The following is a 22053-nucleotide window of genomic DNA, read 5'->3' as shown; positions in this document are numbered from 1 at the left end:
CTCCTGCTCCATCGCCGCAGGCACGCCATGTGACTTGTCACCTGCGGCTGACGGGCTCAACGAAGAGAAAAGTAGAAACAATGTGGGGAATTTAACACAGTGAAAGCGAAAGGAAATGGAAGAACAAAGAGAAGTGATCAACACGAAGGAAATCCTAGCGCATCCCAATGCTTATGAGGAAAAGACACAGACGGAAATAGACAAAGAAAGTAGCGAGGACACCAACAGACCAGTCGCTTCTGGTTCCAGGACTTGGCACCAGATCACCGTATCCTACAGCCCAAAGTAGGGAAAGTTCGATCATCAACATCACGTCGTCCCTTATACGTAATCGTTCATCCCACTCATTTGGTCGTGACTTAGACGTTCTTATACAGTAGTAGGGGTTCGCCAACATTTTCGATCTCGGGAATCGTGCACTTGAGGTCAAAAGCCTTGGCTAGGACAATCTTGAAGATCTACCATGCTGTCAGCGATAGCATCAGGTAATACTGCATGAATTGATAACATACCTTTTGCACGTTGATGCTGTGGCTTGTACTGCTGAAAATCAAGCTGGCTTTCATGGCCTTGGCAAACCGTTTCGCCTATAGGTGGTCAGTGCGCGCTAAGACACCTCACATGCAATCTCACTCACCTGAATTGAGATCTCCTCCTGGTCCTCGCGGGGAAAGTTGACGAAGTGGTCATATTTGGTACCGATCAGGAAGGGAATGGCCGTCTTGTTGAACCCGCGACCTTGTCGGTACCACTCCTTGATCGAGTTCAGTGTGCTTTTGCGCGTGAGATCGAACATGAACAGAATTGCGACAGCATCGTTGCACACGAGGGGAAGCATGTTGACGAATTCGCGCTGGCCACCCAGATCCCAAATAGAGAACGTAATTTCCGTATTCCGAATGGAGATAGTCTTCTCCATGAAGTTGACGCCTTGACATCACGGTCAGCATTATCATTCCTAACTGCGCGAAGATTCCGCTGCATACCGAGAGTCTGGATATAATCCTCATCCCAACTACCCTCGACATATTTTACCATCAAACTGGTTTTTCCGATCTGAGCATCTCCGACCATTCCCACCTTGATGACAACACTGTTCTTGGCTGCTTGCGACGGTTGCTTTTGGCTGATGTCGTGTGTAGGCTGGGGCAGGCTGTTGGACATTTCGGAGCTGGGGCGGGATGACGATAAGGGTTGCGGCTGATGAGTTAGCGGGGAGAAGTTCTGTCGAGGTTGGTCGTTTTCATTGTGAAAATCGCGAGCCGGGGAGTTGAATTCGTGGGAGGAGTAGTGGGCGCGCGAGTCGCTACTGTAGCCATTTGAAGTTGTGAACTCGTCTGGTCCCGCCAGTCCGAGGCTTGCGGGAGCGGGTGTATCAAGGCTCTGGGGCTGCTCCAGATGCGCCTGATTTGCGACATCTGAAGCGCCGGCCACGGGCAGTTGCGAGGCATCCATATTTGGATGACAGATGTTGGGTTCGGATGGTATCTGTGGGTGGTGTGGATTAGTCCCAGGCGTAAACACGGTCGAAGTCCGGTGGAGCGGGGATGCTGAGACCAACCGAATTTGAGGATTTGGGATCACAGCACCGGTTTCCCGGAACCCATCCAACGGAACAAAATCGGACGATGACAAAGGGGAGGAGAGAATGATCTAGTTAGGTGGTTACTGATTTGTCAGTTATCATATTTGGGATGCAAGCTTTATAGCTTGGGACCCGGACTGGAGCAATGAGCGGGAAGGATGGATTTGGGTAGTGGTGGTATGCACCTTTTGTTGCAGAAACCAAACAATGTGACAGGTGCACTAGCCGGTGTGGAATGATGGGGACGATAAGGAAGCAACTTAGCGGCACCAAGCAGAGACCAGAGAGAGTGAGTAAAACGAAGGCGGTGCCAACCACGGAGCAACAGCAGAGCAGCACCAACAAGAGGGAAAGAAGGACAGGGCCAGCTGAGGAGTGAGGAGGGATGAGGAACAGCCCCTTGGAGGAGAAAGCAAGACAAGCAAACACAGCCGCAGCTCTCCAGAAAGCAAAGCCAGCAAAAAGCGGGCGCCAGTCTCCGATCGGGTCTATTCCCCGATAGGCTTAGCGCCCTTGTCCCGTGAATTTCGGCCTGGCGAACAGAAAAAAAAAAAGTTCCCCGAGTCTCGCGGCCAGGAAATTCAGTCAGTCTTCTGCTCCTCAACCGGGTTTGTGGACGACCGACATTTAATTTTAATTCCCCGACACCTACACGTCCCACCGGTTCATCATGTCCAAGAGATCCGCCGACGTCTCCGACGAGCAGAACGCCGCCCTCAAGGCTGGTGAGCGTCCCGTCGTCGATGCCCCTCCCGATGAGGTGGGGGAGTTCGAGGACGAATATGAGGATGAGTTCGAGAGTGAAGATGAGGTTCTCGAGGCTGGTGTAGATGGTCGTCCTGATGCCGAACGGGAGGAGGAAGAGAAAGGTACGATTATGCGCCCAATGCGACGGGTCCTGCCAATCGCATACTGCCATCCTCGATTGCGGCAGCCATACTGACCCCGACTGGTTCTTCAGATGCCATGGAGGTAGACAAGCAGACTTTCATTCCCGGAAGGACAAAATTGGCGCCCGGAGAGGTTCTCTCTCCTGACCCGTCTACGTACGATATGCTGCACACTCTCAGCACGCCGTGGCCCTGTCTATCGTTCGATATCGTGCGCGACTCCTTGGGCGACAACCGCAAGACTTACCCCGCTACTGTCTACGCCGTGACGGGCACACAAGCTGAGGGTAGACGGGCAAAGGAGAACGAACTGATGGTATTGAAGCTCAGCGGCATGAGCAAGATGGACAAGGAAGATGGCATGGACTCGGACAGCGACTCCGATTCGGACGACGACAGCGAGGCGATCCTCGAACACAAGAGCATTCCCCTTGGATCGACAACCAACCGTATCCGCGCCCACCAGACCCCCAACCAGTCCGGAGACTACTCCAAGCCCCCGCAGACTATCACCGCTACGATGCTCGAGAACTCCCAGGTTGTGATTCACGATGTTACCCCCCATCTCACCAGCTTCGATGTCCCCGGAACTATCCTCCCTCCTTCCGCCAACAAGCCCCTGTCTACTCTCCGCATGCACAAGTCCGAGGGATACGCCCTCGACTGGTCCCCGCTGCAGCCCCTCGGCAAGCTGTTGACCGGTGACAACGACGGATTGATCTACGTGACGACTCGCACCGAAGGTGGTGGCTGGGTCACCGACACTCGTCCCTTTACCGGCCACATGTCGTCTGTTGAGGAACTGCAGTGGTCCCCCAACGAGAAGAACGTTTTCGCTTCTGCCAGTAGTGACGGCAGTGTCAAGGTATGGGACGTTCGCTCGAAGTCGCGCAAGCCTGCTGTCGACGTGAAGGTCTCGAACACCGACGTCAACGTCATGAGCTGGTCCAACCAGACTTTCCACCTCCTTGCGACAGGTGCGGATGACGGACAGTGGGCTGTCTGGGATCTGAGACACTGGAAGCCGAATGCCGCGGGATCTCAGACCACAGCCTCCCCTGTCGCTTCGTTCGACTTCCATCGCGAGCCCGTGACGAGTATTGAGTGGCACCCGACCGACGACAGTGTCGTCGCAGTCGGATCCGCCGACAACACGGTCACTCTGTGGGATCTGGCCGTGGAATTGGACGAGGAGGAGAACCGTGAGGCGGGAATGCAGGAAGTTCCGCCGCAGCTACTGTTCGTGCACTACACGGAGTCCGTCAAGGAAATCCACTGGCAGGCCCAGATGCCCGGTACGATCATGGCTACGGGTGGTGCTGGATTTGGGTAAGTCATATTCCACTCTTTCCTCTCATATGGACACAAAGCTAACTATCAAACAGTGTGTTCAAGACAATCAGTGTGTAGACGAAAGTTCAACAAAAGTGCCAATTTAAACGAATGCATATAGGTAGTTTGGTGCGTTTTGATGCGTTATACCACATGATCGGTTATGTTATTGCTTTATGATGAATTATATAGATTACAATGATGAAGCATGATGCCTATGTCTTAGTGGTTTGTAAACACTGAACTCTTATATTTAATCTGAGTGATATTTTAGTTGTGATACGGGTATATCCATTTAACCAATTGCTCATGATTCATGTAGTAATAGTAGTAGTTGAACCCCTCAATTCAGTTGACCCAGTTTGACCCTGGCTTAAGTCTCCACTTTCCTTGTTTTATGTAGGAATCATGCTGGGCGGGATGACCCGGATCTGCTGCGCAGCTCAGCTCCACCTTGCACACTTGTGCCCTAAAATGACAACAGCAGCAGCAGCAGCAGCAGCAGCGACATCGTTCGCGGTAGGAAACATGGCACTGCTACTAGTCCTCATATATAAAGCCACCAAGTTCCCAATATAGAGAGAAAGGCAGAGAGAGCATACTGAAACCGCCGACCGCGCCAATGCCAGAGTCACTCCCCGCCACACCCACCAATGACATATCCATCCGACCGGATCAAAACGACGTTCCCACGTCAAGGTAGGTGTGTGGGCGATAGAAGCATATAACTGTAGAGGGATCATTGGCTACCTGAGTCTTGTGGCTCACTGTCGACCGGCTAACTGGCTAGTAGCAACGACCTCCCGGTGTTATTGCTGCTTGATTCGGGTGTTTGGCTTCTTTCAGAGCATCCGCACCCGCCGGTGGTAGGTCTTCGGAGAGTTGATCATGTTGTAAATAAGCTAAGTATCTGGATGAAGGTTACCTGCCACTGGGGTTATGGGTCCTATGATAGCGGGTCCTGTTCGAGAGGAATACCGGTCCTATATAAGCATCTTAGAAGACTGCCTGCGATGGTGGCTATGAGCCATGTCGTAGCGGGACCTGCTAAAGAAAGATATCGATCTGTCTTAAGATAAGTAGCTTGATTCAGATCATATAAACGTTTTGCTTTCCTCATAGCGTCACACGCGCTGATGATATGTATTCAGAGAGTTGATCATTATTTTAGGAGTTGAGTATTATGATGGACTACCTGCCATCGCTCGGGCTTATGGTTCGTATGGTAGCGGGACACGGTCAGAGGACATAGATGGTGATTCTAAGATAAGTAGATATAAATCAAAAGACGCGCGAAGCAGCGGACGATCGCAAAGTCATCACCCCATCGCTGCTCTGGATGTCGACGACCCAGCCCGGACGTGAGCATAAAGAGGCAAATGGCTGCGATGAGAGCGAGGATCTCGCAGCCGGCGCAATTCCAACGGTTTTTTATGAAGATGTTGGTGTCGGAATTTGGGTCATATATGCATTGTAGATATATGGGCATGTTTGCATATATGAAGAGTTTACTATCTGAGTATCGAGTTGAATTGCTTGGGTCGTAGGTCATCAGGCTATGCAGTGTAGCGCGCGAGACACATGCCACATGCCATGCTGCTCACCAGATTGTGTTCTGACCGCACTATCAGTCCCCGTCCCAGGTGCTTCTTGTGCGATTTGCACGGATCGTATTAATTATGGCATCGAATTTGTCGGCCATTGATTCTTCCGTTTGATGAGCTGGTCCGGTTTATCTGCTATAGTATGAGCGAATTCGAATGTCTATAGCCTTGACGTTGTTGGCCATTGTCTCTTTCTTTCGACCGGCTGGTCAGGCTTGTCAGTTATAGTCTGAGCCAGTTTGAATGTCTATGGCTTCGATCTTGTCAGCCATTAAACATCTCGTTCGACAGACTGGCCCAATTCAGCTTCCAGAGTATGAGCGATCTTGGATACTCATATGATTCCAAGGACTGTCAATCTTGACTGCTTCGTTTTGTTCATTGTATTGCGTATCCCCACGTCCCCCTTCCCGTCGGGATGTACGAGGACCGTCTGGTCTATGGTTTCGAATCTCTTAGCTGACAGTTCTTTTCTCAGCCGGCTGACCATGCTCATATTTCATATTTTAAGCGATTCTGAATACTCATCTAGTATCAGAAACCGCCTGGACCGGCCAGATCTGTGTCACCATACCCGTTGTGTACTTCCACAAGGCATTCAAGATTATTGACTGAGCTTGGGTGTCTGTCGATGTGCCTTATGCTCCGTGTACATGAACACCGGAGTCATGGTTCCAGCATCTATAACCCTCGCAACCTTGACACGCGCAATGTCAGCTGTGCGCTTGTAATTATCTTGCGCAGTCGCGTCTAGATAAATGCTTTTCACTCCCAACCGCAATTTGTCCCACGCCGATTCGCACCCCACGGAAGTAACGTGGGCTCGGCGGTCTCTTTCCGCCCTGGGTAGATCGGTATTATAGGTTGGAATCATTGAATTTGGGCTTGCACTGTGGTTTGATCCTGATAGGTGCCTATCGTGGGCCTCTATAGACTCGCCGTCAGTTCAACAGACCCATGAAACTTCAAGAGGAAGACTCTACTTATCACAGCTCTTAGACCAGAGAAAGGTGAACTCTCGGGGGTATTAAGACACCGAACCCCAAATAAGCCACGCTTTTTCTTGAAGAGCGGTTTCTCTGCCGCCATCTAGACAAGATAGATATGAGCAGCCCGCATCTGCCGAAGCTTTGAAGAGTGATACCATAAGGCCACCTCTGGAGCCCATCTACAAGCACACCACCCTCGAGGGCTATCCAGTCGTCAGCCCCTGAGATAGAGTAACTGGCACCGACGCCAGTCGATATGGAAGACCGGTGATGTATCAAGTGCCAGAAACAAATGTAGAACACCAAATGGTGTTATTCGGCGATGTATATGCTCAGGACCCAATGCCCAAGCCAACAGTTTTGCCAAATTAGAATCCTTTTCTGTGGCACTTGTGTTGGATGTGTCGTCGATCTTTTGATCATAGTTGAGAATACTATTATCGATCAAAGAAAGACCGTTCTATCTTGATAGTACCCTCATTATAAAGACCAATAAGTCTTTATAATTTCTTTCGAGCGATGTCATTTTCAAGGGTCCATTCAGGACTGAAGGCCAAAGCATGGCGTTAGCTCTTCATATCAGAAGAACTCTGCGAATCCATACCGCTTCACAGCCGTCACGGCGACCGATAGTCTGTTGACACAGGATCGAACCCTCCGCATCAAGCACACATTTGATTTTGAAAGCTTTCTGCTGCTCCTATTCCTCGGGCTCAAAGTTCTTGAATGCATTCCTCAAACAGCACATACACCAGGGCCACTTTGGCAAGACATCAATGCTTGCTCTTAAAGTCGAACTTTTCCTGAACGTACCCATAGAAGCACTTATTCTAGCCCACATACGACTTTCGATCAAAGCCCTGTGACATCAAGCTCAGATGAGAGGCAAAGTGCTATACTTCCCAATGGAGTCGCAACGAGAGCCCCAAGCCAGATTCTAGCTTTTGCCACATCAATGTGACGCATTCAGCTCAATATTCCTGTTGAAAAAGAATGAATAACACAATCCGCCTTTCCTCTTATCGGTGAGCTTCCTATGCACCTCAGTTGACCATTGTAGTCATGCGAGGCACTAACAGGAACCTATGAAAATGACCCTTTACTTAGTCAATCTTCTCTATTTTGAGCCGACATCCAGCTCTTGTCCCAGCGGTGCAAACGTCAACATATACTTGCGCACTGGCCTTGACTGAATGGGCCCTGGCTCTCCGATGCTCTGGCCTTGGTATTATTGGTATCTTTGTTTGAGTTTCACCAATGCGTGCTTGGCATGTCGAGCCATGGCGACCGGCGCCATCCACCACGCCATCTGCAACGCCAGTGACTCGAGTGTCTGTTTGCAGTTGGTATCTTGAGATCATATAGCGATCATCCTATATGCATTCTTCTTCTTCTTTGAGGTGTCTGTTCATCAGAAGTGCTGCTAGTCAGACACCTGGTTCTTCATGAATGGTTTGATCTTGATGGATGTCTCTCTAGCATACTTTAGTCAAGTACTTGCTGAGGATGATAGAGAAAACACCCTACTATGGCTAGAACGCGTCGATCGACCATTCTATATTGGAGGTGATATTGTAAAGAAGATATGATGGCCATGGGTATGAATGCCAAGGATGATAGATAGAAGTTGGAACTATGACTAGTTTGATTTAGGTGTTCCTCATATATTGGAGGAGATATTAGAGAAGATGATCAGAGAAGAAGAAGGAAGGAAGGAAGATCGAGAGCTGAGGAGACCTCTTTTATATTAGCCCTGCTCGGTGAAGAGCTGTGAGGCATGAATTAGTATATTCACGAGTCAGACTTTCATCGGCGTAGCAACTACATTTACTATTGCCTGCATTGAAAGCAGTTAGTTAATGCAAGGGCTTGCGAATTTGCGATATTACCTTTCCTCGGTGTCTATTTTTTAGTTTATCACGTGCCCAGGAGGTTGTTTGGAGTGAATAGCTTGGTATAAGTTTATACCGTGTTGCTAACGGCAATTGCTCTATTATCACGTTTTGATAATGTGTGAGCGAGCTATTCGGGTAGTGGGATATCAGCGTGGCAGTCAGGCACGGCGTGTATTCCTTGCAGTGAGGGCATTCACAATGGAACCAATCAGTAAATTAAAGAACTTCGTAGATTCATCTCTTCATTCCACGTATAATTAATGACAAATGTCCAGTGTATACATATGACAAAGGCATAGACTTGGAATTGGGTCTCCTATACAGGCTGGTCGTTCGAAATAGTTAGCAACTCTTGCCTGTTTGTCTCCGCAGACGTGGAACCTTCACTCCGATGATGAACATCCCCATCCGCTTGCTGGTTGTTCTGCCTATCCCTGAATTGTTCCCATAATTTGGAAAACAGCGATTTCATAACACTTTTCAGGCGCTCTGAGGCACTTTCTTCATGATGATCGATCTTGCGAATCCATAGTCTATCCAAGGCATTCCGCAGGACCCATTCGTCGTTTGTCAATTTGACCCACCCCTTGTTTTTACTGAACGCTTTCGAGATGATGAATATAAGAAAGAGGACCATATGCTATTGGTACAGAGTTAGAATGGGTAGAAGTGCTCAGTTGTTGCATTGGCTTACCGGCCCGTACGCCATGGCAACTTCGGTGACAGTTGCGGTTTCACTCCACCATGTCGCGCTGGAAAATGCGAATATGGTGATACACCCAATCAGTCCGATCCAGGCCTGAAGTGGTTGTAGAATACGCAGACTGCCTTTAGCAATATACTTTTCATCTAGTCGGATGTATTCAGGACGGTTGTGGTACCGAAGTCGAGGTTCGCATTTCTTCAACCTGCGCTAGCAATGAGTATCTCTTCACTATTGTATGTTGAGCAGACACACGAACCAGTAATAGTATCGAATAAATGCGAGACAGATAGCTGCCCATACGATCATTATAGCGGTGCTGGAGGAGATGGATATAACTTGGACCACCTGTCTGTATTAGCAGATACACAGAGCAAATATATGACACCCACACACTTGCTGTACTGCAGAGCTATCTACGAGCTGTAGGAATGGGACCCAGCAGAATGCTAGAAGTGAGACCAGCAAGGATACAACCGGAACTTTGGTGCCCTCGCTTAGAATCGCTAGCTTCTTCTTGACCCAGAGTTCTTTTGTCGAAGATCTGGGAAAGTGCTTCGCCATACCCCATAAGGTTCGGGAAGCAACGTACAGTGAAGTGTTGGCTGCAGAAAAGACACTGAAGAGCAAACAGCCGTTGAGGAATCCAGCCATTGACCGGTTATTGGTGTTCAGCGCGGCTATGACGATCATGCTACTTGACGAACCAGGGTTAGAAGTAGCTGATAATGTGCTATTTGAAACTCCATCATGGAGTTTTGGTAAAGCGGAATCATCCCACTTCACGTTGATGACCTCTCCTAACGTGCACATGATGTATACGACTACCGCTACATACGCAGTCCAGCGAGCCGGCCAGCGAAGGGCATGGCCGTCTCGAGCTTCAAATGCAGTCATGGCGTATACTTCTATGCCCTGGAAAGCGTATGCGGTGAGTGGGATAGCATAGCTGGTACCACCTTAGCATTCCAGATGAATAGGCAAGGGGGAGGCGAGCTGACCACTGGGCTTGTCCATTACTGCTAAAACCTTGTCCATGTTCAAAGCTAGGAGAAGAAACTACAACAAGTGAGCATTTACTGGAGCCTCAATGATGGCAATGAGATTAGAATCGTGCCATCTGGGATTGTCACTCACCATCGTCCGCGATTGTATATATATAAATTGAAATTGCCACAATCATCACCAGCTTTAGGAAACCACCAATCGTTTCCACAACACCGTACCACTGTGATCCTATCAGCTGTGTATCCATCGCTTCGAGGACACAACTCACAAAAACTCCGGTCATGTTGAGAAGGAATAAGATGACTGGAACCATAACGTAGCAGATAAGAACTCTCCACGCCGTTGCCAGGCCCCAGTACTCTAGGAGAGTCGCAGCCATAGAGGTTTGACTGGCAAACGTTGCTGCGTATGCATACCTATTTCCCCGTTAGCTGCAAATGGTGCTTGGTGCTAGATCAAAGATTATTACCAATAAGCCAGTCCGATAACCCAGCCAAAGTCCTCGTCGACGAATGTGCGAACATATTCAACGATCGAATTGTAAACCGGGAATTGCTGAGCCAACTCGGCAATACACTCATTGACTGCTAGAACTACTATGCTGATGATGAGGACCGCAAGAATCAAGCCCATTGGTCCCGCAATGGCGAGGGCCATTCCATTGTTGGTGAATATGCCACTTCCGATGACAACACTGAGCGTGATGAACTGAGCCCTATTAGCAACGACCAAGTCAACGGAAGCATCATGCATACAAAGATCTGAAACCCAAAAAGCTCCTGCCTAGACCCCGTCAGCATATCGTCAAAGTTTCCGAAATATTTGCATACTTAAGCTTTTCTGAAGTGTCCACCTGGTTCGTCATTGTGCTCGGCTATGGCATCGCCCACTCAAAGTTGTACACTCTGTGCGATGAAATCGGACATGTAGAATGGAAGATTCCAACAAAGAAATAAGCAGAGCATCTAAATAAACTTGGTAAAGATAGACTTGCATAATGGGTAAATACGCTAGGCCGGGGCATCTCTGGGATGGGGAAAATCACGAGGCAACCGAGAAGGGGGGATCTCACACGAATCGGGGACATGACCAGATCAGGCTAATCCTGACTCGGAAGGACTACTAGTAATTTGGAAGACTTGCATGGTGTATCTCAACAAATGATTGGCTGGTGATAAGAAAACATCCGCAGCCTCGTCGGACGCGACAGCACCGGGCGGGCAGAGAAGGCTGCCCTTGATTGCTTTCCTCCCTCGTCCAGTGTTATTGTGGCACGCAGATAAACCTCGAGAGCCTCATCTGGTGGGCATGGCGCTCTGTAGTGGTAACAGATTATTTGAATGCTAGCAGTCGTACACGAGGATTCAGCTCATTGTATATAACTAGCGCTCGGAACTGGCATTGGAAACTCTGGGGAACAGCGGAAAGAACCTTGCGACCACGGCCATTCAGGGTTCCCTCATCCGAGTCTCTATGGCTTCTTCCAACCTTCCATATCGGCACGAACTTACCTCAGCCGCATCATCGTACATCGAAATGGACGAGGAAATAACAAGCTATGTGAGGGAGCGATATGACAACCAGGTCCAGACGAAGGTGGAAGTAGGTTTTCTGCCGACCATCAAGCCTGACATACAACGCGATGGAACCAGCTGACGCTAATGACCATTATCGAACCCACAGTTTCGCAATGACCGATGGTGTGTTTGGGCTAGCATAAGATTTACTAAGGTACGTCATGGCTGTGCGTCTTCTGATTGCAAAAGGAGAAGTTAGAGGCTAACCTACTGACCAACAGGAAGAACTGGAGTATGTGTCTTAACATCAATCCACTGACGCCCGGCTGACCTGAGCCACCTCCCACTATAGTGAAATGGTATTGGAACTAAGAAGCCGCACCACAGCGTACTTGGCCGCGTGATTATGAAGCAGGGCGTCTGTATGGATAGGAACATCTTGATGGCTGGCCCCAATGCATTAGCTCGGGCGGCTGTACCAGTGTGGCAAGCTTCGGAAGACGCGATGAGGAGGGCGAGGAAATGTTTCAATGGACGGTGGGCGTGGCGCAGACAGGCTATGCTGTTGTTTGTTAGAGGACTAGTCCTAGATAGTCAGCCTTGACCGTAGGTGACCGCCAATCAATCTGGCTGAGGCGCTGTGCATACATATCCGTATGATTTAGTCTCATCCCTCAGCCTTGCTGAACGCTGGTCGGCAAGGCTTACCCGAAAATTCAGAAGGCATCGTGGCCCCGAAGACCGAAAGACTCGCAAAAAGAAAATTTTCTGGTTTCCATGTAGCTTTCAATATAAAGACAAGTTTGACTGTTATCTCAAGCTAGGCGAAAGTGGGAACGAAGTTGTGCGAAGAAGGGAAAGAAAAAAAAAAAGCCAATACAATGACGGTGGACGATGACCCGGTCCAGATATGGCGCCCTTACCTGCAGCAACTGCCCTCTCACCACGACCTTTCCTCGGTCAACCTCGCCAACCTTGAGGACCATTTTCTAAACGGAGTCCCACGGGCATTGACACGCAAAAACGAGACGCAGGTCCGAGTAACGGATGTCTACGATGGTGGGTAACGTTAAGGCCCTTCTGTGGCAGCATACAAACTAACGCCCATGTCTCGCAAGATCATCGTGCAACAAAACTCCATACGAACTCGAAATCGCTTCAAGACTTTCTCACAAATGATTCCGCTATACCAAATGGATTGAATATCAGGATTGTGTATGTGTGCATTGTCATTGGCCAATTTGCACGGATATAATACGGTGCTAATCAACATTGGGATCAAATAGGTCCATCTACTCCTCAGCCACCATTGCCCCGCTCGAGGTTACTCCGCTGTCTATGGCACTTCTGCTAGAGCGATATGCCGTGCATCCATCATTCATTCAAGTGCTGCTTTCTTTCGGGAGAAATGTTCATATTTCAGAAGCAGGGAATAGCCTTTTGTGTGTGAACGAGCGAGACAACGACACCTGTGAGTCCTAATATTTTCTCACGTCTACAACATCAAGATAGCAACGGTAACACGAGACGAGCAGATGTGTCATACCAGCTCAACTATGTTGAGAAAACTGGACGCAGGCTGATACCGTGGTCATGGCGCCACACTGGGGTGTACCACCACCGTCGCCAACCAAGTCAGAATGAAAAAGGATACGACTTTCTCATTCTCCTTCATCCAAATGCGGATAGTATCTCAGACAAAAGAATCCTGAACGGGCTTGGGATCTTTGAAGACTCGAGATTGCAGCCAGGCCTAAGCCGAAACGAAGCCAGGGACCAATCAATTCTGGTTCATTCGCTAGTTCTCTCCTCCTTCATTTACAACTGGAGATGGTATCTTCGTTATCTCGGAGACCGATTCGAAGAATATGTAGGGTTCACAATTTCCCAGCGAGGTTCTGACCGTCTTACTTCCCTTGGTCGGGCCTTTCATAATAGCACAATGACGGTTGGGCTAACAGGTTTCACTAAATCAGAATGACAGAGCTCTGGTGGACTTACCTGATGAATCCACTCCGAGAGAGAGCTATAAAACGGTTTCAGAGCTTCGCAATTTGAATGACTTTGCCCTGCGCGCACATATATGCTGTCGTGGCAACCTGGACTTAGTTAGCGCCCTTAAGCCCGTCATTGCCTCTTCGTTGCGTAGGAGGACATTGGACGCCGCGGGACAAGCTCTACCGGGGTGCGAAGCACTATTATTAGCGCTCCAGGGCTACATAAAGAGCTGTGAAGAGCTGATTCCAAGAATGAGAAACGCGATTGATCTGGTTGGCTTCCAAATCCTCTGTGTTGTCAATCGAAGGGCATTATGCTAACGCAACCCAGGCCGGCTATACACTTTCGCTGCACAATCAACTTGAAACAGCAAGAGTCGACCGTGAACTGCGCGATCTGACCAGTAGCTTAAAACGGTTGCAGGAGGACAACATGAATGACAGCGCCGCAGTCAAAGTAATCACATTCGTTTCGGCAATCTACTTACCCGGCTCTTTCATCGTCAGCTTATATGGAATGAATTTCTTCGTCTTCGATGAGGACTTACGCCAAATTGTTATTGCCAAGGACTTTTGGGTATTTCTCGCCACCTGGTTACCGCTGACCATGATCACAGGGTTGATATATGTTTTAATTGTATGGTTCGATGCCTGGTGGAAAAGGAAGCCGTTCCGCTTTTTCCAGCGTCCGGGGAAGGAAGACATGAGTGAGCCAGAGATGCAGGCTGGGAAGGAGTTTGCAAGTGGATGAGGTGTACTATAAATCCAGTAGTCGTTGTTTCTTTTTCTTTTTCTTTTTCTCTTCTTTTTGCAGTCTAGGCTAAATATCATGCGTCAATGATGCCCATTACTGGGAGGTAGGTCAGATATGAAGAAGCTGGTCTCGTTCCATAATACCACTGTTGCTACCCCCAGCTGCTCATAGGCCCGTACTTTGGTGGCCTGCTTGAAGCCCTTTGGAACTTCCAGGACTTCACGGCCCCGGGTAATTGAGGCATGCGTTTGGTTTTCTCGGCGGGTGATTTCAAATCGGTGTAGATATAATCGTGCCGTAATTAGATGACCGCTTTTGACTAGCCCGAGCAGATACTCATCACCAATCATGCAGCTGACTATCACATTCAAAGTATCAAATGGGCGCTCAATGCGCGCTGGTTCAACGCCATGTGATCCACTGCGCTGCTGATTCAGAGTAACAGCTGTGTACCTGTTTTGGTCATCTGCAAGGACGCACCCTTTACCAGAACTATAAGGAATAATTGAAGTATTCCAATGAAACCGATGCTGCTTCATGTTTGTTTAGTATCACATCATATAATACAGGCGGCTGTTATGGCCTACCAGAGAATAGTGAACAGCGAAGTCTGGTTCACCTGCCATCGCTTCGACTTTCCAGACGTACAGAGACTCTTGCTTTGAGCTCCTTGCCCACACAAACAAGAAGTCGCCGCTGGCGTTGAATATGGCCTGCGCAAATGATTGATCCGAGACGGGCAAGGCCAGGGTGCGCCGCACATCTGATGACGATTGGGACGACCGAGAGAGGAGTATTATGTCCTTGTCCTGGACTAAAGCGAACAGACCACGCGGAGATACGGCGACCGATACAATTAACTCGGGGACTATGGGTAGGCTTGTCTCGAAACCTGAATTAACCTTCCCAATATGAAGCTTAGTTTCATTAGTACAACCCCGTAAGTTGCACAAAGAAACTTACCATTCTTCCCCCTTCTCCCTTACGGGAACCTTTACAGAAACCCCAAACTGCGAGGTACTGGCCTTCGATGACAACCTCGGCATTACCTAATTTCCCAAACAGTGATAAGGATCCAACCTCTTCGAGTTCTTTTTGCGTAAGGTCCAAGTTCAGTATTTCAACTTTGTCATTGGATACTACTGCAATTGGGACCTTGCCTTGGCAACTTGTCCGCGACATATAAGTATCAATGACATGTTTTTTGCCATGTGGTAGTAGCTTGCTCGGTCCCTGCAGGACTGACTCACTGCGTAGCTCACTGGATCGACTATTTGATCGATTGTGAGACTGACTAGCTGATGAACTTCTTGACTGCCTACACGAAGGCTCGGCTGGGGACTTGAGTGGCTGCGAATCGCGGATTTGAGGCAGGTCGCATGATTTATACACACCTCTAACGTATTCCTCAACCTTTTGCGCTTTGGGCCTGTGCTCCTTGTCTATGATAAGGATGTCTTTGATTGTCTTCACCCATTCGCCTACTACCCTCTCAGTGGAATTTTGATGGTGCTCAAGCCATCGGACAACCGAATCTCGTACTTTAAAGCCTGTCGCTTGAGGCGACAAGCTCTGAACAAACCGTTCATCCCAGTAATAGTCATTCGTTGCTTCAATTTGCCTTGTCTCGGCTAAATGCCGAACACCTTCGCGTCGCCCGATTGCCCAGGCGAGTACCTCAGTGAAAATGCATCCGTAAGCCCAAATATCACTTCGACGACCTATCTTGTTAGCCATGACCGTTGATCCTGTTCGGATAATAGCTTCCGGTGGTCGATAGGTCCCTCTTCCCCGGTGAGGGTTCACTTCAATGGTCGGTTCCCGGTAACAGCCTCTGACACTCAGTGGACGGCTTGAACCAAGCTTCTGGGGTTCAAGCACGGAAATGCCAAAGTCAGATATCATCCACTTCCCTACAACAGAGCTTGCATCATTCATGATTAAGATGTTGTCCGGCTTGAGGTCTAAATGAGCACACATGATGTGCTCGCCATCAACCTGAATATAGTCGTGCAACCACAGAATAGCGCATGCCAGAGCCCAGCATTGATACAACAATGGCTTCAATATAGCTGTATCACTTTCCTCCGGTATGCCAGGAAATTGATTGTGAAGTTCATAGCTCCCAGCACCACCATATAGAAAGTGGTACAGATCCCCATGTTCGGCATACGGGAAGAAAATATAGTAGTTGTGTGGACCATGGTCCACAGCCGTGTAATGCTGCAGAATGTGATGCTGTGTTGTCAAACTCTCCTTCAAAATTTTGAGATTCTTGTGTTCTCTGAGAAAAGCTTCCTTACGGTCGAATTTCTTGCAGGCAACTTGATAGGCGAAGTTGTTGTAACTTTTACTATCCGTTTCCCAGTACCGTGGCGTTATAGTCACCAATTTCACTTCGCCAAAGCCCCCGATGCCCAGCTTTTCAGGCGTAATCTCGAACGGTAGTCGACGCTTGGAAGAAACGCAATGTAGAGGCGTTGTACAAGAGATCACTGTTGGGCAAAAGTCGCATTGAATTTGATCGAATCGGCCTACTTGCTGTGGTTGATCAGGAAGGAAAGTTTCGATTTGCTCTCGCTCTAGCGGAAGATCCTTATCGGTTATATTCCCAGCAAGAAATAAACTCCGAAAGTTTGCTAGGCAATGTGTGGCCTCGATTGATACGAGAGTGGAAAGGATGGCAATGAAGTTGTCTTGGATGTTCTGCAGATCGTCATCGATGCGGCGATCGGTATAGAGCACTTTGTGGATGCGATCTTCCGTCTGCCAGATTTGCAACAGATCTTGATGCGAAATGAAGCGGCTGGCAGGCTCGCATCGTCGCTTAGTATGATTCTCCAGGTCAGTCTTAATATTCTCGCAGGCCGTGAAGAATTCGGAGCCCGGCTGAGGAGCACTCATTTGGTCGAAAGCAGGAGTCGGACGACATGGAAATGGCACAGCCCAGTGAGAGTGAGGAGAGTAGAGCAGGTACTAAGAAGGGTGGTGGTGAGCCGGACAGGAAACGCACCTGCCTCACTGAACACACGGTCATGTGCAGGAGGCACTGACTGATGACGATGATAAGCAGCCTCCTCTTGCCGAAGATGCGATTGCTAAACCGAGGTTAACCGAAGCAGACTACTTACTAAGTAAACTTTCAACAATAACAACCACCACCACCACCACCACCACCACCACCACTACTAGTGTTTACTACTAATAACCAGCCAATGTTAAAAGGTTGGGTGACAGATACTGGACTACGATTTAGTATTAGTTGACACACAAAAGAGATTAGTGATTCTTCCATTGGTGTAGCAAGTATAGATACACCTTCTCTCCATCTAAATTGATTTCCTTGGTGGGCATCACTTGTATCCTTTCGTTCAGAAGACGCGACTCGTGCTTATCCAGGTGCAGCCCATTGACGTATGTGATACAAAAGCGTAGGTAGCACAATGAGTAAGCGAACCCTGATTTTCCAATCATTCAGGACCGGCTTCAGCTCCCTTCAGCAGCTGTAGCCTGACAAGATAGAGGCCGCTGCCCGACAAAAGAGCCTCGTTGCCCAAAGACCGTAAGCGAGTCAGCCACTCTGGTTGGCGGTGCAGCTTGTGGCTTATGCACAGCCTTGAAACACTACTTTCATGATTTACATCTCATGGTATTACATGATTGTATGAAAATAGATCCTTGCTCATCACTGCATAACTTGGTGACCATTGATTTCCAACTACTCCATACAGGACACCTGACTTCATCAGCCTTTGAGACGATCTTCAAGCGGCTGAATGATGCCAAGAAAATGGCAGGGCAACATTTGACAAGAGTCGCTTTATCTCCGGGCAAGCCAGGAACCTCCGTCGGACAACACAGTCGAGGGGCTGATCGGAATGGCGTTCTGACAGCGCAAATAGCGCATGCTTAGCGAAGTGATGGACCAACAAGTCACAGCTGAGTCGCGATCCCACCGAATCGGGTCACAAAAGCCGCTGGTATGGAGTACTCCGTACTACTCCCTAGAAAGCAAGACGCTGAGCTGATCGGGGAGGGATGGGATGGATCAGCGATGGCCGGTGTCAAGACTTGACCAGGATTAGGCCTTAGCTTCGTTTAGGTTCACCACTCGTTTCGCACAAACCCCCGGCTTCGGGGCCGCAGTGGGGAAAGGTCTAGCAAGGGTGGGAAATTACCACTCTTGTTAAGTCACTTTGCTAGTAGACTAGCCCCGTGGGGGCAGCGGATAGTTCCTTATTCCCTCTCTCTCCTTCCACTTCAGCTCAATGGAATGTCTACTCCATTCACTAATATCATGGGGTTTGACGAACATTTCAGTTATTGATTAATCATTCTAACAGATTTATAATGATGCTGTAGTCTTCGCAGTGGCAATTGACTTAACGATTTCTCTGTCGTTGGTCGATCTTGGTCTGCTCGCACATCGCCGACTCCGTACTAACGAGTTAGTATGAGCCGATTCTTTGTCCACGATCCCTGTCCGATCCCCATCGGGCTAAGTTAATCACCGGGGTCTTTCCGGCCAACAGACGGGGTCAGCCATACACAAGCCGTTGAAGCCGAGCCTAATGAATGAGCAGTTCCAAAAACATTGAGGGTCTTGGAGTCACAGAAAACGCTTTAGTGGACCGGCTAAATATCTTCGCATGCGGTGGTGTCTCGTTACTGCGCCCGAGTTGCTTTAGCACGTCCCGCCAATCGAAGCTGTTTTCTCTTAAACTGTCCAGGGCAGACATCGCTAGTTCAAAATCTACTCCTCTAGAGGCATAAATGCTCGGACTTCGCTCCTAGTCCTGGTGTCGTCACCTCCTCTTTCCGTGTTAATTCATCCTGCTGTGCATTGTCACCTTTGGGAGTGATGTTACGCCAAATGTGGTATGAGGCTGGGACATGTCTGCTTTTTGGGCTTTCCGTTACGGTGTCAGCACTGGATCTGGACATCAACAGTACACGTAAGGTTCCTTTTGGGTACTATCTTGAATGGCGCTGACCTAACCAACCCTCTTCTGTACGGTATTCAGAATCAATCAAAGATGCGGCAACAGTAACAGTTCAAAACACGCTTACCAACTCATCCCTCAGTGGAAATGTCAATCCGGTGTACGGCGATTCCAACGAGTGGATATTTAACTCATCTACCGTGGAGGCGTGGCTCTACTCGACTCTGATTCCGTATTGGAATCTCACTGGAAACGATACCTACAATGAGCTTATCAGTAAGCGTATGTATAGCATGGCGGGACTGGAGCTCGGAGACTCGTGGTCGGAGTCAGATAACGATACCAATATGAACCATGCGGCCTGGGCTCTGGCCGCTGTAACGGCAGCTGAGATGGACTTCCCGGCCGACTCCTCTAAGAAGTCTTGGTTGACTTATGCGGGCCAGGCTCAGGGGACCTTGAGAAGTACCTTCAAATTTCAAGATATCTGCGGCGGTGGCCTTGAAATTGCCAATGATGCTGTACAAGAGACGAACGGCTCTATGAAAGACGCCCTAAGCAATGGAGAGTTCCTGCAGTTGTCTTCGCGGCTGGCGTATATCACCACAGGCGACAATCAATCGTCTTATGCAGATGATGCAATCATGATCTGGGACTGGTGCGTGAAAAACGATATGCTGGTGGAGTCAAATTGGACCATCAATTACCTGGTGACAAATACGACAGCCACTGGAAATTGCACGGCGATGGCGACGACTAACGCGGAATATACCTACTTCTACGGCTTGTACATGAGCTCTGCGGCATACATGTATTCTGTGGTATGCTTGGAACAATTTACATTAATGCTTATGAAACTATGGCTAATCAAATGTTCTCAACAGACAGGCTCAGCCGTTTGGAAGACAAGGGCAGAAGGGCTGCTAGATAGCATCATGGGCATGTTTGTTAACGACGGTGTAATCCGGGACCTTGGGATGTTACTTGAACCCGACGAAGGAGTAATGAGTACATCTTGGGATGATGATAGTGCGGACGCCTTAAAGGGCCTCCTAGCATCATGCCTTGCGGTAGTGACGCACCTCTTACCAGACACAGTGAACACGATTGAGCCCCTCCTCCGAAGCAACGCAGAAGCTGTCGCAAATCAATGCAGCGGGATGAGCAACGGCACTGTCTGTGGTTCCGAATGGACTGATTCGACGTATGATAAGGAGCCTAACTTCTTCAGTTCTATGAGCGCCGTGAACGCGTTTACTGCGAATTTGTTGATGGCAAAGAGCTCCTATAGTCCAAGTACCACGGGAACAAGCACCAACGGAACCAGCACCAACGGAACCAGCACGGACACAAAAAGTGGTGGAAGCTCAGGTGGGCTCTCTGGCGGAGACATTGCTGGTATCGTAGTCGGCTCCGTTGCTGGCGCTGGCTTAATCGCTGCTGTCGCCTTTTTCCTCCTCCGCAAGAAGAAGAAACAGGCTGCAAGTGGAGCAGAAGTAGCATCGGAGAAGAACACGACCACTGACTACCAAGGCGGTTATCAAGCCGCGGAGCTCGAGCCACGAGAGGTTGCGGAGCTTCCGCAGGGCGCTACCTCCTACAATTTCCCGGAGATGGACACCGACACTGCGATGGAGCAACCGCCCCAGGAACTGCCGCCACAGGAGCTGAAAACGACGAAGACGATCCGTTATGAATTGGCCTAGCTGTGATGTAAAATAACACCGACTAATGTACATAGAAGGGAGTACCCGGGGATTCGGTCTGGCATAATACACGACCTAGCAAATGATTCATATTTCAATTGAGGAACAGTGTTATCTGAATCATACTGGCAGGTATATCTACTGCTGTTTCATTTTACTTTACAAGTGATCTGCATGCTACGCGCTCAGGTGTTGATCCTGTTATCGCTTCATAACAGTAGCCTCCATAGCAGGTCCGGTAGAAGATCTGATAGTAGTAGCCCAGGTAATGGCCCCGAGAGCCCCGAGAGCCGCGAGACAACCTACACCTGTATCCGAAGAAGAGACATTCAGGAGGATGTTCGCCTTTCCCGATATTCCCTGATTATAAACAACCTTAGGAAATCCGGAATTCGAACGGCTCTTCGCACTAATGCACAGTAGGCAAGGCTTGTCGTCTACACAGGGAAGTGCAGCCGGCAAATTATTTCTATCACATGATTCATACCAGCAGTTATATTTGACTGAAAGCTGCCGCTGTTGCTTTCTTGCATTCAAAAGGGGACCCGCAATTGATGTCTATTCGTCTGGCCGGATGTATGACCTACAGAGTGATTGCCGAAAATATCTTACGTGAGATCTCTGCCTGAGATTCCCTTGATCATGTTTTATAGACAGAATTGACACTAACCTTCGTAGGTAAGGTGTGTAGCAATGCTGGAGCGGATTCTCTCCGACCGATACCAACCCTCCCCATACACCATCAACTGCACTCCAATCCTTCCCTCCTGAAGGATTATGGGATACAGTCATATTACAGTCTCTATTGCGCAATGCGTGAAGCATCATCAACAACAACAACATGTTTTTCCTTAATACAACAGCATATGATGACTGTTGAATAGTTTCCAGGATACCCCTCACTTTTCCCCCGTCCACCTGAGCCTCCCCGACCGGGGAAACACTATCTACCCCACAAACCAGTCGAGCAAAATGTGGAGAGCGATTGCAGAAGTCTGCAAACACTGCCTTTGCATGTGCACGAACCACGCTAATCAATGCCGAAATCTTCATCCGGCTTCATAACGTTTGGACTCTGACCAATCTTCTCTCCCGCATTTTGCTTGGGGACTGAACTACTCCCCTTTTAG

The 22053-nt window shown here is 48.9% G+C and overlaps 7 protein-coding genes across 7 annotated transcripts; 4 read left to right on the top strand and 3 right to left on the bottom strand.

Annotated features, from left to right (window-relative positions):
- Positions 1-359: 359 nt before the first annotated feature.
- On the bottom strand, positions 360-1455 carry BO87DRAFT_308337 (Spg1/Tem1 GTP-binding protein; the record flags this gene model as incomplete). Its single annotated transcript, XM_025619428.1, has 4 exons — positions 360-458; positions 513-587; positions 638-930; positions 987-1455. The coding sequence occupies 4 exons, from the start codon at positions 1453-1455 to the stop codon at positions 360-362; spliced, it is 936 nt and encodes a 311-aa protein (XP_025479727.1).
- A 705-nt stretch (positions 1456-2160) lies between these two features.
- On the top strand, positions 2161-4088 carry BO87DRAFT_359004 (ribosome biosynthesis protein RRB1). The gene is made up of 3 exons (XM_025621496.1): positions 2161-2454; positions 2547-3804; positions 3861-4088. Exons 1-3 carry the CDS (start codon positions 2256-2258, stop codon positions 3883-3885), a joined length of 1482 nt encoding a protein of 493 aa, XP_025479726.1. The 5' UTR covers positions 2161-2255; the 3' UTR covers positions 3886-4088.
- Positions 4089-8522: 4434 nt separating this feature from the next.
- Positions 8523-10871, bottom strand: BO87DRAFT_436134 (amino acid transporter; the record flags this gene model as incomplete). The annotated part of the gene is made up of 9 exons (XM_025627801.1): positions 8523-8935; positions 8990-9203; positions 9252-9346; positions 9395-9947; positions 10000-10057; positions 10136-10422; positions 10476-10714; positions 10762-10789; positions 10837-10871. 9 exons carry the CDS (start codon positions 10869-10871, stop codon positions 8612-8614), a joined length of 1833 nt encoding a protein of 610 aa, XP_025479725.1. The 3' UTR covers positions 8523-8611.
- A 608-nt stretch (positions 10872-11479) lies between these two features.
- On the top strand, positions 11480-11927 carry BO87DRAFT_426020 (uncharacterized protein; the record flags this gene model as incomplete). The annotated part of the gene is made up of 4 exons (XM_025627337.1): positions 11480-11608; positions 11690-11737; positions 11805-11815; positions 11876-11927. The coding sequence occupies 4 exons, from the start codon at positions 11480-11482 to the stop codon at positions 11925-11927; spliced, it is 240 nt and encodes a 79-aa protein (XP_025479724.1).
- Positions 11928-12258: 331 nt separating this feature from the next.
- On the top strand, positions 12259-14691 carry BO87DRAFT_415998 (uncharacterized protein). Its single transcript, XM_025626723.1, has 6 exons — positions 12259-12582; positions 12642-12738; positions 12810-12994; positions 13032-13393; positions 13500-13793; positions 13852-14691. The coding sequence occupies exons 1-6, from the start codon at positions 12405-12407 to the stop codon at positions 14269-14271; spliced, it is 1536 nt and encodes a 511-aa protein (XP_025479723.1). The 5' UTR covers positions 12259-12404; the 3' UTR covers positions 14272-14691.
- On the bottom strand, positions 13912-17301 carry BO87DRAFT_376616 (kinase-like protein). Its single transcript, XM_025623335.1, has 3 exons — positions 15238-17301; positions 14862-15191; positions 13912-14807 (listed from the first exon to the last, which is right to left on the bottom strand). The coding sequence occupies exons 1-3, from the start codon at positions 17176-17178 to the stop codon at positions 14355-14357; spliced, it is 2724 nt and encodes a 907-aa protein (XP_025479722.1). The 5' UTR covers positions 17179-17301; the 3' UTR covers positions 13912-14354.
- A 1755-nt stretch (positions 17302-19056) lies between these two features.
- Positions 19057-20986, top strand: BO87DRAFT_459104 (glycoside hydrolase family 76 protein). The gene is made up of 3 exons (XM_025628925.1): positions 19057-19229; positions 19299-20038; positions 20102-20986. Exons 1-3 carry the CDS (start codon positions 19136-19138, stop codon positions 20921-20923), a joined length of 1656 nt encoding a protein of 551 aa, XP_025479721.1. The 5' UTR covers positions 19057-19135; the 3' UTR covers positions 20924-20986.
- Positions 20987-22053: the final 1067 nt, after the last annotated feature.

This window comes from Aspergillus neoniger (genome assembly GCF_003184625.1).
Source record: "Aspergillus neoniger CBS 115656 unplaced genomic scaffold BO87scaffold_16, whole genome shotgun sequence".
Lineage (NCBI taxonomy): Eukaryota > Fungi > Ascomycota > Eurotiomycetes > Eurotiales > Aspergillaceae > Aspergillus > Aspergillus neoniger.
Note: the sequence above shows the minus strand (reverse complement) of the source record. Positions and strands in the feature narration are given on the sequence as shown.